At 40.3% G+C, this 14,858-nt stretch overlaps 1 protein-coding gene across 12 annotated transcripts in view; it reads left to right on the forward strand.

Moving 5' to 3' along the window:
- The window catches only part of ROBO2 (roundabout guidance receptor 2), a 770,916-nt gene extending 756,677 nt beyond the window's left edge, over nt 1–14,239 (forward strand). For all 12 annotated transcript variants that reach the window (XM_086934061.1, XM_086934068.1, XM_086934067.1 and 9 more), the window contains one exon: nt 11,295–14,239. In XM_086934061.1, coding sequence (XP_086790187.1) covers nt 11,295–11,296 — 2 coding nt within the window. In that variant the 3' untranslated portion in view covers nt 11,297–14,239. The remainder of the gene's footprint in view (nt 1–11,294) is intronic.
- The last annotated feature ends 619 nt before the right edge of the window (nt 14,240–14,858 follow it).

Here is a 14,858-nt window from a genome sequence, read left to right on the forward strand (position 1 = left end):
GCTAACACACCTAGTAAAAGAGTTCTTCTGTTCATGAAGCAAACAGCCAGCCAACCTATTAAACTTAAGTTTGGACGTTTCCACTTGGGGGTTCCAGCTGAGTTGGTGGTCTAGGGTAACACCAAGGTATGTCATAACCCTAACTTGCTCAATATGAACTCCGTTTAAAGAAACGGTACACTTAGGGGGAGATTTCTTGCAAAAGACCATGAATTTTGTTTTTTCCACGTTTATTTGCAAGTCGTTCTTGCTACAAAACTCGGAAAATCTGTTCAGGGCTACCTGAAGCCCGGCTCTAGTTTTAGAAAGCAGGAGGGTGTCGTCTGCAAAGATCAACATGGGGTACTTTCGACCTCCCAGCATGGGAGCATCCGACTGTGTGTTGATAAAGTATTGTGTGACCTGATTAATGAATAAGAGAAACAACGTGGGGGCCAGGACACAGCCTTGACGCACCCCACGTTGTACAGGGAATTGCTTGGTCACCTGCCCCTGACTGCCCCACCTAACCTGGGCATAATTGTCCTCATGGAGTCGCTGGACTAGAATCAAGAGCTCGGGCGGAAATCCCATGTGGTTAAGGGCCTCCCACAACTTCTTCCTTGGCACCAAGTCGAAAGCCGACTTGAGGTCAACGAAAGCAGCATATAACGTACCACCACCCAACAAAACCACCTTCCAAAAAAGTAATGTAAACCGGAAGACTTGATCAACTGTGCTCGTCCCAAACCTGAAACCCGCCTGCATAGGGGAAAGAATATTATTTGAATCGATCCAATCCAGAATTCTTGTTAGAATCATTCTTGACACAATTTTCTGGATTGAATCGATCAAACTAATGGGCCGATAATTGTTGGGGAGGGAACGGTCACCCTTCTTGTAGACTGGCAGAATTTCTGCACCCTTCCATGAGGGAGGAATCTCGGCCCCTGCAGCTATGTTATTTGCCAGTAAGGTTATATATGGGATCCAAAGGTCAGGTTTGAGTTTAAAAACATCAGCAGGAATAGCATCAATGCCAGGAGCTTTGCCCGACTGAACTGACTCGAGAGCGAGTGCAGTATCAGATTCCAAAAACATAAGTCTGTCTCCAGTATGAGGGGGTTGGCACAACAGTGTAGTTTCCATTGAAGGAGCAGGCGCTATGTTTGGGTCATTAAACTGTGCGGAGTAGAATTCCACCCACAGTTGGGCGGAGACATGATTTACTGGAACCTGAGCTGCAGGGTCCTTTCTCCGCCTTATAATAAACCAAAAATCCGTAGGATTAGGGGAGTCGCATGCACCTAGGAGATCGAGCCAGTATGAGTCATCCCATTCACGCTTAGCAGCCTGAATGGTACGCTTGTAACATTGCCTTGTCGTTCTTATGGCATCGGAGTTCCGGGCCTTCACAGCAGCTAATAAGCTGCTGTGCGCGTCTCTACACTTCTTATTGTACCATTTTTTGTAAACGCTAGTTTTAGCAGGCCTAAATGGTTTCGTGAGAAGGTTTTTAAGGGTCGAAAAACACTCCTCGTGAAGGTTGGTAATTATGGGGTCCGCTGCATCAGCTAAAGATAACAAAGCCATCCTACTCCACGCGTCCCTTACCTCTTCCTCTATCTTTGAGGTAAGTACGGGGTCCTCCAAAACTCTAGACCATTGTACACGGCGCCTGTTGTGGCACAGAATAACATCAGATGTTAAGATATTAGTCCTCCTGGCTGGTGCCCCCATGCCTGGGACCAAAATCCCAAGTGAGAGGGGATTATGGTCGCTCTCTGGGCGGGGCTCTATCGCCATGTCTTGTACAATGGACCAGCACTCGATTTTAATCAAAATATAGTCGATACGGCTTGAGCACAAACCGTTGTCAAAGGTGTTGGACCCAAGGCGATCGGATCGTGTACGACCATTGGCCGCCCGTAGGCCCCATTCTAAACAAAAGCCCAGCCAATGAATAGCTGCCTCAGTACCCTTAACGCCCTTTGCAATAGTAAGCGGGGGGATTGCCCAAGCAGTGTCCTCCTCAGACCCCACATCCTCTGCCAGGGAGGAGATGGGCTCAATGGAGGTATTTAAGTCTCCCGCCACAATTACAATCTGGTCGGACCTGAAGTTCTTAAATAAATGGTCAAGATCGTCCAAGACGTCTTGTTTTTTCCCACCCTGACAGCCACGGGCATAGACATCAACTAAAATAATATCTGGGGTATTGGGTTTACACAGGCTAATACATAAGAGATCTGCACTCGCCACCGGTATTTCCCTACCATGGAAACCCAAATTATTTTTTAACCAGATAGTAAGACCACCAGAGGCCCTACCCTTGGGGCTCTTAATTGCGGGTTTTGAAAAATTTAAATAACCCAATTTATACAATGGGACGGTTGACCAGGTTTCCTGGAAGATGACGATATCATATGAATCAATGAAGTTGACCCAATCGTCATTCTCCAGACGTCCCCTAAGCCCAGCAATATTCCAAGAGATGACTCTTAAAGGGCAATCTGCAGTTAGTACACATGGTAACTGTACCACGCTCTGTACTTCATCCATTGCCAAGACAGGAGTGTGTGCTGAATCTAAAACTGTGCCCAGATTGTTAGGCGACGAACGGCCGACAAGAGAAGGACTTGGGGATGGAGGACTCCGTCGGGGAGATGAGATCTTAGAGGGAGATATGTCTCCAGACCGCTCAAGTCAATCCACCTCCTCCAAGCAGCCGAACCTATTAGAGGTTGAAAACCCTTGCCACCAGTTTGGTTGGTTCTGACCAACAAAACTATAAGTTGGACGACTAGCATTCCTAGCGGTGGTCCATAAACCCTCACTCACTGGTTGATGTCTAGGGGGGTAGAAAAAAGTGAGGGGCCTCACTACTATTGCAGAGTTGGCCTCAAAAGATGGCCGAGCACATAATTGCTGAGCTGTGTGGGGATCCGAAAAAGAAACCACCACACAGTCTCCGGCAATAGACTTATGGGTGCGGCCGATCCAAGGAACTCTCTGGACCATAAGTACACTACTTCTTTGCTGGTCGGGGAGCGGTTTGTTGGAATTCAGCCAGTAAATGACTTTATTTTTTAATGAAAGATCATTTTCCTGGGATTGTTGATCCAACTCTGGGACACCGGCTAATATAACAACGTACGGCCCTGCTTCAGGCGGGAGGTCAATGAATCCTCCTCTAAAGTTGTTACGACTGGCCTGGCGTGGTGGATTACGCTTAGGGGGCGGCCTGAGGGGATGGTTGGCTGGCACCCTGGTGTCAGTGTTCGGCCTGTGGGCTGGTTTGTACGAAAGAGGGGGTTTAGGTGCTACAAGGCTAGGGGTAGGTACAATAGTTTTAGCAATGATGGTACGAGGTTTTGGGATGGGTTTGGATATTGGCAAAATCTCGGGAACGATTGGTACTGGTTGTAAAGGAGTTTGGGCGGGTTCTGTAGCTAAAGGCTGGGGAATGGGTTCAGTTGCACATAAAAGCTTAGCATCCATTTCCTTGAGGCTCAGGCTAGCCAGGGTGACAATGGTCCTATCCATTTCAAGGAGGTTATTCTCTATACGAGAGAGCCTTAGTTCTAGGGGGGAGAGTAACTGCTTAAGCGTGTCCCATACTAGGTGCAGGAATTCACTATCACCCTCCCTGTCAGACACCGGGCCAGTCACCCGACCCTCCAGAACATTTGTACTGTCTTGACTGGGAGAGGTGAAAAGAACATCATCTACCACCGAACTATGAGTTTCCATAGTAGCTTCCCCATTAAGAGCACTTGGAGACGGTTGGGGGGTAACATCCTTCACCCCAAGAGATCCCATGGCCCGCCTGTTATTAAAGAATTTTAATCTTGCTATTCTGGCTTTTTTCTTTGCGTGCAAAGTTCTCGCAAGGCATTTCTTTTTGTATGCTGCCGCTTTCTTATCTCTACAAAGACTTGCTACTTGGGATGCTTTAGGAAGAGGGCGGGAAGTTGCGATGCTAAAGAGGGGAGCATGGCCAGTATTTAAATGAACTGTGTTGGGTTGGGAGATTGGAGGGGAATGTAAGGGAATAATGGGAGGAACAGGATGCATCACTGCCGTTGCTAATAACGGCCGTGGAGCGATTGAACGGTCAGGGGTACGGGCAGATGCAATATTTCCCAGAGATGATTTTTTGGAGCTAGCAATGTGTGCTGACAACCTACGTGCAGCATCAAGTTCTAACGAGACCTTGTGCTGCATTTTACTGATTTCCTCGTCAATAGCCAAATTGGTTTTGACTAGGAAATCTTCTATGGACCTGTTGGGATTGCTAGCTGCCATGAGGGTCTTGCTCCGACTACCCCGTGAACACATGTTACAGAATACAGGTCAATAAATTAATTTATATACACACCACAATAAAACTATAAGATGTGCCACACAGGAGTAAACCCAGAAACAAATTAAAATTAAGGGAGGGTGGCCCAGCCCAGCCCTCTTAGACCTCGAACGGCCTATAACGGCCCAGTCTTTGTCCTGTCTTCGTCCGGGCTGCGTCCCGCGCTGCGGGAGTGCTAGAGCAATAAATAGGGGGGGCGTGGTAGCAGGGAGAGCGGACCGGAAGCTGTAGAATGGTCTCGCAGGGGCTCCTGGGAAATGGAGTCCCCTGCACGCTCGCAGCCCCGCTGACCGCACTCACCCAGAAGCCTGCAGCCCCTCAGCAAAGTCCAGGTGTGCAGGAAGGCGAAGCGGCACCCGCGGAGCGGGTGCGGCGAGATGTGGCTCCTTGTCCTCAATTAGCCGCTGGATAGCAGGTTAGACCCTGAGATTCCTCCAATGTGCCTCTGTTGTCAGGAAAAGCGTCCCGCCGAAGGAGAGGGTGAGAGAGGTTTTAAAGTGCAGGGGGCGGGGGGCGGCAGCAGGGAGAGCGGACCGGAAGCTGTAGAATGGTCTCGCAGGGGCTCCTGGGAAATGGAGTCCCCTGCACGCTCGCAGCCCCGCTGACCGCACTCACCCAGAAGCCTGCAGCCCCTCAGCAAAGTCCAGGTGTCCAGGAAGGCGAAGCGGCACCCGCGGAGCGGGTGCGGCGAGATGTGGCTCCTTGTCCTCAATTAGCCGCTGGATAGCAGGTTAGACCCTGAGATTCCTCCAATGTGCCTCTGTTGTCAGGAAAAGCGTCCCCAATTTACTTGGCATTTATGGACTTGTCCACTGCTTGTGACCTAGTCAATAGGACAAAGCTGTAGACAATGCTCCTGGAGCTGGGTCTGGATCGGGCATTGGTGAACTTTCTGGCGGAACTCCACAGAGACTTGAGAGCGTCCATACGTATGACCCAAGAGGGGAAGTGCACTGCATTCGTTAAATCTGGCAGGGTGGTGCGCCAAGGGTGCATCTTGGCCCCAATGCTTTTTTCTCTATATATTAATTCACTGGGAAACACTTAGGCAGCAGCATCTGTCGACGTGACGCGTATTGGTGGTTCTTTGATGCCTGTTTTATTATACGCTGACAACACGGTGCTGTTGTCAAGAACCCCGATAGGTTTACAACATCTGCTCAATTCCTTCCGGGCTTTCATGCAAGATCTGGATCTAGTGATAAATATAGAGAAATCGCATGTAATGTCTGTGGGGAAATGTAAGAATAGTATAAAAACCCTCTCCTGTAATGGTTCAGCAATCTCGAGAGTTAAAGTTTTTACCTACCTAGGAGTGGTGTTCGATGATAAAGGCTCCTGGGTACCACAAATAACCAACAAGGTAGCGGCCGTGAGAAGATCGTCGGCTGCTATTTCGGGTTTTGCAAAGTGACTGGGTGGGATACCAGCTGAGGCTATATTGACCATCTATAGAGCCAAAACCTTACCCATTGCAAGGTATGGGGCCTCAATATGGGGCTATAAAGACTCTGCCCTGATACAGAGAGAGGAAAATAGATTCTTGCGATCCCTTATGGGTCTCCCCCAATCTACACCAGCGTTTGCAGTGCAGTTGGAACTGGGGATGGGGTACATTGGAGATACCCTGTCTATGGCCCCACTTTTGTCATGGATCACAACCTGGCTAAATCCCAATCTATCTCTAAATCATAAAATCATTAGGGACTGTATGGGGCGGGACAAAGTGGCGGAGATACAGTGGTTGGCATTTATTAAATCTACAGCAGGTTATCTGGGCCGACCTGAACTGTACACTAACCCTGTAAGCCTGACAAGAGAAGATATTAAATGGGTAAAAACACATTTTATAAAAAAGCGAGAATCGGAAAGGGAAGCGTGTGAAATCATGAAGCCAACTGTAAGGTCACATTATATGTTGATCACGTCAATGTCTATACAATCATATTTGACGACTGTTACCAAACCATTCCATCGGTGGCTTATTACAAAATTCCGTTTTAATCAGGTGCATTTTCTGTTGGGTACTTATGATAAGTGGTGTAAGCCTCATGAGAATGCACCATGTAAATGTGACGATTTCTCCGACCAGGATTTACAGCATTTTTAGTTTTTTTGCTCCTTTTTTTAAGACTGGCAGGGAAAAATTCATTAAGCCAATACTAAGGGACAAAGGGTTTAAGCAGACAAAACCTGCCTTGCTGTATCTGCAACTTATGGAGTCTCCACTAGTCATGTTCGGGGTAGCCAACTTTTTTTCAAATTTATATGCTAAATAATGGCATTGTTTTTACTGTAGGATGTTTGAGATCACCAAGTCCAGCAATGAATCTTAGATGAAGTGTTCTTAACACTTATAAATTGGGTCCTAATAAAATTGGTATGCATGGACGTTATCTATTTTATTCATTTCTATTATTGATTTTAATGAAAAATCTCAATCTGAGTGTTTTTTTCATGGATGTCTGTTAAAGGTCCCTTTGGCAATACTGCATTTCACTGGATGAAAAAACCCAGTACAAACACAACTGAAAGTTTATTTTGCATCAAGTACCATTAATTATATGTTACAATGTATACTACGTACAACATAATTAAACAATGAGTAAAAACTGGCATTCTATATAGCTCATACTAATAGCTGCATACAAACCCAGCTGAGCTTCTAAACGTTTTCAAATTGTTGGGGCTGGGTAGTCCTAGGTCAATCAGAACAATTTTACTTGACTTCTTAGATTAAATATTAAGCACATGTGATTTTCTGAGAATACATTATTGCTTTTTGCATGGGTATTTTCATCTTTCTAAGAAGATGTGAGTTTCCATATGGTATGGTATATCTCTGTTTTTCAGAAGGTAGTGCCAAGACGCCCTAGGGCAAATGTCACGCTTTATAAAAATAAATCTCAAATATCTTTTTAGAACAAGAATGAATCTGGGAGTGTCTTCTACCCCCTAAACCACCAGATCATTAGATACTTTAGACACTTAGGGGAATAGTTTGAATGTGTAGATTCTATAGGTCTTCAGCAAATTCTGGATTCTATCAAATCAATGTTTTCCAGTCTATATGGGGACCTGTACATTTGGTTGTCTTCAGTTATCTTCAGCTTCAGGATTAAGACTGCAAACATAATAAAACTTACATTTTGTATGCATACTTATTCCTTTAGCAAGTCTTATTTGGGAACCTGAAATTCGAAATCAATTTCGGCATCTTTTTTATTTTTGGCAAGAAAGCTCAGATTATCTTTGGTTAGGAGTACAGAAAAATGTGTAATACATTTCTGTACTCAGTAAACCAATTTTCAAAGCCTTAGCTTGCAAAAATAAGCTAAATATTTGCAGCAGTCGAAGGCTTTGATCATATTTTCACATATTAGACAATGGGTTTTAATTGGCACACTGAGTAAGAGGATCCTCAAGTTTGACCGAGCAGCAGACTCTCTAATTTATAGAAGTGTCCTATCCCATTCCACCAAACACTAAATGAGGTCAACAGCCTTCTCAGCTCATCAGAAATCAACATGATTGTCTTATAATTTTCCAAATTTTGCATTCAAAATCACTCCCTCTGAAATTGTGCTTTTCTTCACGAGTGGAACACACTTAACCTTCCAGTTTTTAGCAAACATCCAAAAAGCTGTCTCTAGTACCAGACTCTTACAGGTTTCTATATATCTTTCGCCAGCCATATGCACCCGCAATTTGAGAATTGGCAGGAGGATGGGTGCTCTAAATTTAGTAAATAAATGTTTTTTAAACGTTCCTATAGCATTAACTATTTTGGTGCAAGATGATAATTGTTGGCTGCTGTTGCATTATGCATTAGATTGCAAACATGATGAATATGCCATTCTCAAACATAGTTTGTTCATTTATCTTTTCTATCTGCATATGCTTTTATCAATTATTTTAAGATTGAAGTACATCTTACATTCCTTTGTATTAGTAGTATGCGTCTACTTTAGGAAAAGCTAGCACATATACATAAATATATCACACTTCCTATCATGTATTTATTTGTTTTTGTTCTTTATTTTTAGATACATATCATCACAATGGCACAGTACAGACTCCAAATATGTTCACAATCTTCTAGCAGTTGTTAAAATATTTTTCAACTCTGTAACGTGTAACTGACTATATATCTGAAAAATGCCATGTTATTAACATGCACACAATTTACGCTTGTGCACGTTATGCTATAATTGGATCAATAACATTTTACTCTAGGGATAAACTGCATATATCACTATAGTAATTCTATCGCTAGAGTTCATGTTGTGGTTAATACAGAACCTTATGGCTGCATGCTTAGAAGGCTGCTATGGACACAGCTCTGACAGAATTACACTGCTTAAGAGGTATTAGCAAAGCACAAGACTTATGACAACTTTGCAGACTGTTCTGTATTTTGCAGTCATTAAACTCTGACTGTAAGCTCATATTTCACTTGATACCTCTTGGTGACCTTGTTGAAAGATAGTTACCGACCAAAGAATAAAAACTAGATAAATAAAATGATCATCAGAGAAGAGAGCCGAGGATTGACATGAGCTCACAATGCTGGACATTCATGACATTTAGGGGTCCCACCACATTAAAGAGAAGGCCCCTGGAGACACCACTGCCTGACTTGGTACTTCTGGATAGTGTTGGAAAAATATCTTAAGTCATTTGACTTGAACACAGCTTGACTGGTTTGCAGGATCTGGTGTTGAGCGATTTTGGAAGAGTCATTAGCCGCAAATGGGCCTGTTACTGTATTGGACTTTAGTTGATCAAGAATTATGGTATTATATCGGTGCAACTAGGCACACAAATAATTTTCATCAGAAGATGTAGTACATGTGGGTTATGTGTGAGCCTTTAAGAAATTGCTTTAGGCCTCCCACAAATGGAGTGCTAAATTACTGTTTAAAAATTCCTACTTGACATACTCTCAACTGGAACATAGAAGTAGAGGCAGAAGTAGTTGCTGCTTCCAGCCATAGGGACCACCAGAAAAGTTTGGTTTATTTATCATTTGGTGTACTCTACCTATGTACCTATGCTGTCCTGTGTTTGGTATTGATTTTTGTGGATTTCAGCTGAGGTTTTTCAGCGTTTTTCAAACCTTTAGAAAACAGTGCTTATCAGTGTCTATTCAGCTGCTTAACCACCAAAATAGTCAGCATCTGAATGTTTTAGTGTCTACAAACATGCTGTTTTCTTTGCAATTATATATCGAAAGGAGTTACCCATTCTTTTTCCATGTATAAATGTGGTATTATATTTATTGGCTAATATTCTTAGGAGCCAGTCATTTCATCCAAAAATTAAACAGATCAAATCTAACTTTATTAGTCCCTTATTCTGTACCGTATATAAAGTAATTGCAGCAGACCTAAAACATGCTTCTAAACCCGTCACTTTTAAAACAAGCTCACAAACTGGAGGAAGAAAAAGGAAAAAGATACAATATTTTAGCAACATCCCTAAACAACTAACCTAAAGCAGAATAATCTTAGAATAGTCTTTCTTGCTGTTACTTTGTACAATAAATGTACACTGCATTGGCCCCTTCATGTAGAAATAAAAAATACAAATTTTCACTCCCTTTTCTTTCTTTGAATGACATTTTAGTTTGTGGTTATACAGGTGCATATCAGTGTTTATATGTTTAAACTGATGAGGGCTGTTTCCATGTTGGTGGGATTTTATAGATTATTATAGGTTTCAACCTAAAACAGGATAATCTAGCTAGAATGTATTCTGTCAGGTCAGCGGAGAAATGTACTCCACTACCATAAAAGAGTACAACCTGCTTTGTGTAGAAATATATTCTAGATTGGTGGCCATCTCTGTATCCTTTGCAGAGCCACCATAAGAGGGCACTGTTAAAGACTGTTGAAGGCACTGAGTCTTTGCTCTGTGGGCTCTATGTTCATGGCACATCCATAGAAAGTGTTTTGTTTTTCACTAACACATTTCTTCAAAGGGAGTTTGTTATTGAAAAGAAAATAATGCTTCTTACATAATGGGAGTTTTCTCCTAGTGAGTCAGGGGTCATTACTTGTTTTCCTGTTCAGGATTTTCAGGCTTTCGTTGGAAGTCCCAACTAGGAAAGAATGATGTCCAAACAACTACCCTTAATACGACACCCAGTCTGACATCTGTTGACCGATGTACCAATATCAGTCCGCTGGTCCAGTAACGGTTTCTGCTGGCCCTACCAGCATAGGCTCAGCTGTTAATCTATTTGTTCAATGTGCTTCATGAAATACCAATAAGAGGTATTTTCGCAATTAACCATGGAACAATTTTGATGCAACTGGTAATACTGTCTCTCATCAAATGTCATAATGTCATATGGAATTACAGTGTAGAGCCATGCCAACAATAAAAAATTATGAAGATTTTTGTTTATGGTCAGGCTTATCATAGTAATTATCTCTTTTTACTAACTTCAAAGTTTTGAACACCGTGGTTCTATTTAATTTAATAATTTTGCTGAAAACATAGAGGTTTCTAATTCTTGCTCACTTTTAGCTGTGCATTTCACAGTATCAATGTTCATGAATAGGATATATTAATATAACAACTCATGTTTCATACTTAAAGTCAGATAAAACAGCCTTAAAATGCTTCTGAAATATTTATTCAAAACCGAAGAGACATTCAAATTATGATGGTGCTGTTAAATTTATAACGTGAGACATGCTGCTATGCTTTGGTTTTGACATCAGCTTTTCATTTTAAGGTAGTAGAAAGTAACCACCATGCAGTGTAAAACATTTTCTGAAATAATGTGTACACCCAAAACAGATTGTAGTCTATTTTATTGCTTGACAATTATTGCAAACATACAATAGAAGGAGACAGGGGTCGTAATAATATAAATATTATTTTATATTAATAATCTATTGTTGTTTACCTAACATTTTTTATTTGTTTTTTTTCACAGAGTACTTGATGCAATTCATTCCAAGTTTCTCCGAAGGACCACACGTATGAACTCATTGAAGTGATGTCACAAGATGAGTTCAAAGAACATTTTCTTTATTTATATACTTTTAAAGAACTGTAAATGCAATGTAAAGACACACATTCACACATATCCCTCAGATATTCAACTTGTGTTCTTCAGTACACCATCCACCTTAAATCGTTTTTGTCAGGATTGTACGAGACACATGAAATTCACCCTCCTGGATGAAAAGGATTCCCCTGTGTATATAATTTCTTTAGTTGCATCGCTATGCAAGCTCACCCTCTTTTTAACAATGTGCATATTATTGTCTGTTCTTAATGTTCAATTGTAATATATGTGAATTAATAGGCGGTGTTGCCATATAATAACATATGTTTTACTGTGTAACTTTTTATGTTTAAAGTTTGCACTGCAATTTTATTTGTTGATAAGCACAAAACTCTACTCCTAGGGACATGATGAAGAAAAAGACTGAATGTGAAAGGAGTATATGTACTGTAAGCTTTATTGGATATTGCTGGATGTACATGAGGTGGTTTCCCACTGATGTATAGAAATAGGCAGATGACAGTGCTGACAATGAAAACAAATGGTTGTCTTGGACAGACATGGAACAGATTCAAATGTGCTACTAAGAGTTTGAAAATCTGTTCATACATTTAAAGGAAAGAGAGACAATGCAAATATGAATTACAAGAAGTAAAGGTATTTACATGAGGGAAGTTATGTTTCCATTGTATATGGAAATACCAGTGAAAGGGAGCCATGCTGGATGGATCATTAAATGATGTTAAACTTTTACCTGTTTTATTATCTGCCCAATGTAACTTAATCCTACTATTATCCTACAAAGAAATGGGAATAAGGTGTTTCACCAAAATATTGTCTCTTATAGTAAACAATGCATTTTAGTTATTTTAATCAAATGTATTCACAATAAATAGTAAACTATAGAACCCTAAAACAAGGATTGTATATATCACTTGCGTTATGTTTTAAGTTACTGATCAGCAAACAAATTTCCATTTTCCTATATTGCAAAACAAAATAGATTCATTTTAAAATCTGAGTATTTGTAAATACAAGAATTGTCAGAGTAGACTAGATTCAATTGGACTTCAGTACCTAAATTACATTTGATTGCAAATTAAAACATACAAACCAAGTATAAAAATGCAGATCAATTGTAATCGCCATGTAATATATTATAAGTAATTGACCCATCAGATAAACCAGCACAGTGTGTTGGCATACCCAAGTGTAAAAAGCAAAGCAGTAGGGTGCAATGGGAATTATTTGAACAGGCTCGGGTTGAAAGGGGATATACATAGATTACTATAACAGAGGGAATTTAATAATTTGAAAACAATTCATAGACTTTGGTTAAACACCTTACTCTCTGTATCCTATATAATTAGTGTAGCCATTTCAGTAAACTGATATGTGTTTTATCTATTCCACTGGGAAGTGATTGTGTGTCAGTATTAAAACTGTGCGGTACCATGGTTTTCACTAAATTGTCCATCTGCTTTTGTATATTTATTTTTTGTAATATTTTGCTGATATCACTTTACAAGGTGTCATTTGTATATAACAAAATGTCTCCAGCATCAGGTAGATGCATACTGTTTTCTTTAATTTTCTATTTTGTACAGTAGGCTTCCAAGGAACCACAACACAATGTATTTTGTTATTTTATTGACTATTTAAAAAAGAAGCATTCTTTGTCTTTATTCTGTCTTAATTTGTGAATACTGTACCATTAAAGGCAAGGGATGTTATGGCAGCACTTATTTTATGTTTAAGAAAAGATTATTTGACAGTGTAAGAAAGGTAATCCTGTCACAAAAGATGTTCCAGTAATATGCTTAACTATTACATTTATATTGCTGGTATCTGATGTGTCATTGTTGGCAAAACGGTGTTAAACAATGCAGTCTAAAATCCGTATTGTACAATTATTTGAGAAAGATACAAGTTTAAAATCTATGATAACTGTGCTCGAATAATCTGCAAGGGTATGGAAGATGTAAATAACATGAATGAGGATATAGGCAGAAATTAATCAAAGGCCGTGAAATCTCAAATATAAATTAGGCAGACCTTTGAGTGAGACTTAGACATGCCACAGTGAGAGACCAACAAGGGCAGCTGTCTTGTGAATGTATAATACCTGAATCGAAAAGCATTGTTTTCTTTAGCTGAAGTTTATTGAATACATTGTGCCACTCCTGATATTGAAACATATAGTACAGACTCTGTGTTCCCCAAGAACAATTGAACAGATATGTCAATTGCTGCTAAATATTGCTAAGTTATAATAACTTACATTTTTGGATTGGCGCTTTCTGCTGCTAAATGGAATTCACTGTTGAAATCAGTTAAAACATATGCTGATTAGGAGTACAAAGAGACTAAGAAAGAATTCACAGGAAACATTATTTTATTGTATTTATTTTAGTGTAATTGATAGTCAGTACTCTTTGGTATTTAGAAAATGTTTCATAAATCAGAAAAACGTCATAATCATATTTAACTATATTTTACAGCTTGGCTGAAAGGCTATATTAGAACAATGGGTAACAGCTGAAAAGTCAGAGTCAGAATTTTAGGACAAACAATTATTTCATTCAGTATGGCTGGATTCCTGTATGCATTGATGTGCTGCCCTTTTAGGATTAAATTTGTTTGAGGACATTGATATCTGAAGTGCTGGAAACAACGGCTGGGAACTCCCCATGTCAAGATTTTTGTTTTATATTCTGTTCTTTTTCTGTAAATTACTATTTTGAACTCACTTGCATGTCTTTGTCCAAAAAGTTATCAAGTTTAGTTCTCATGTTCTGTAAAAAATGATATTCATAAAACGAAAAAAAATTCTCGTACATGGAACACTAGCTAAAAATAAATATTTTTGAAAACCAAATAATTTATTATGATTTTTGCCATATATATTTTATATTTCTACTAACTATTTCTACTAATTTTGATCAATTTCAAAAATGTTTTCAACAATGTTGCCTTTATTACCTATTTAGTTATGTCTAGGTACTCATAGAACACTGAGTAATGAAATAATACTGTACTATTACTATAAATAACTATTTATTGACCTTTATTACTTTTAAAATCTGCATAGTGAGACACTGTATGGACATTTTCAATTTAATAATGTATGATGTAAGAGGCTACATCTTGTAGGAGAAGTAATCAAGGGTTTTGATGTGAAACATTTATGTCTTATCCCTGATGCGATTTTGAGAAATACTCCAGAAGCTTGTTTAGATTCTAGCAGCTGCGGTTCATGCAGGTAACATTGCTGGGCCGGGTAAGGGGGGATTTGGAGGGAAGATGCCAAAAGAAATTGAATAAATAATTAATTTTCCCTCTGCATCGTCCCTTGAAATCCCCCCTTACTTGGCACCACCGCCCACCGCTGTTACCTGCACGGACCACGGCTGTCTTCTAGTATGCCCTAACAATCCTTGCCAGAACCTGAAGCTATTTTCTTCAGGGTTAGAAAAGAACAGTTTGAGG

The sequence above is a fragment of the Lissotriton vulgaris genome, chromosome 8 (genome assembly GCF_964263255.1).
Source record: "Lissotriton vulgaris chromosome 8, aLisVul1.2, whole genome shotgun sequence".
In the NCBI taxonomy this organism is placed as follows: Eukaryota; Metazoa; Chordata; class Amphibia; order Caudata; family Salamandridae; genus Lissotriton; species Lissotriton vulgaris.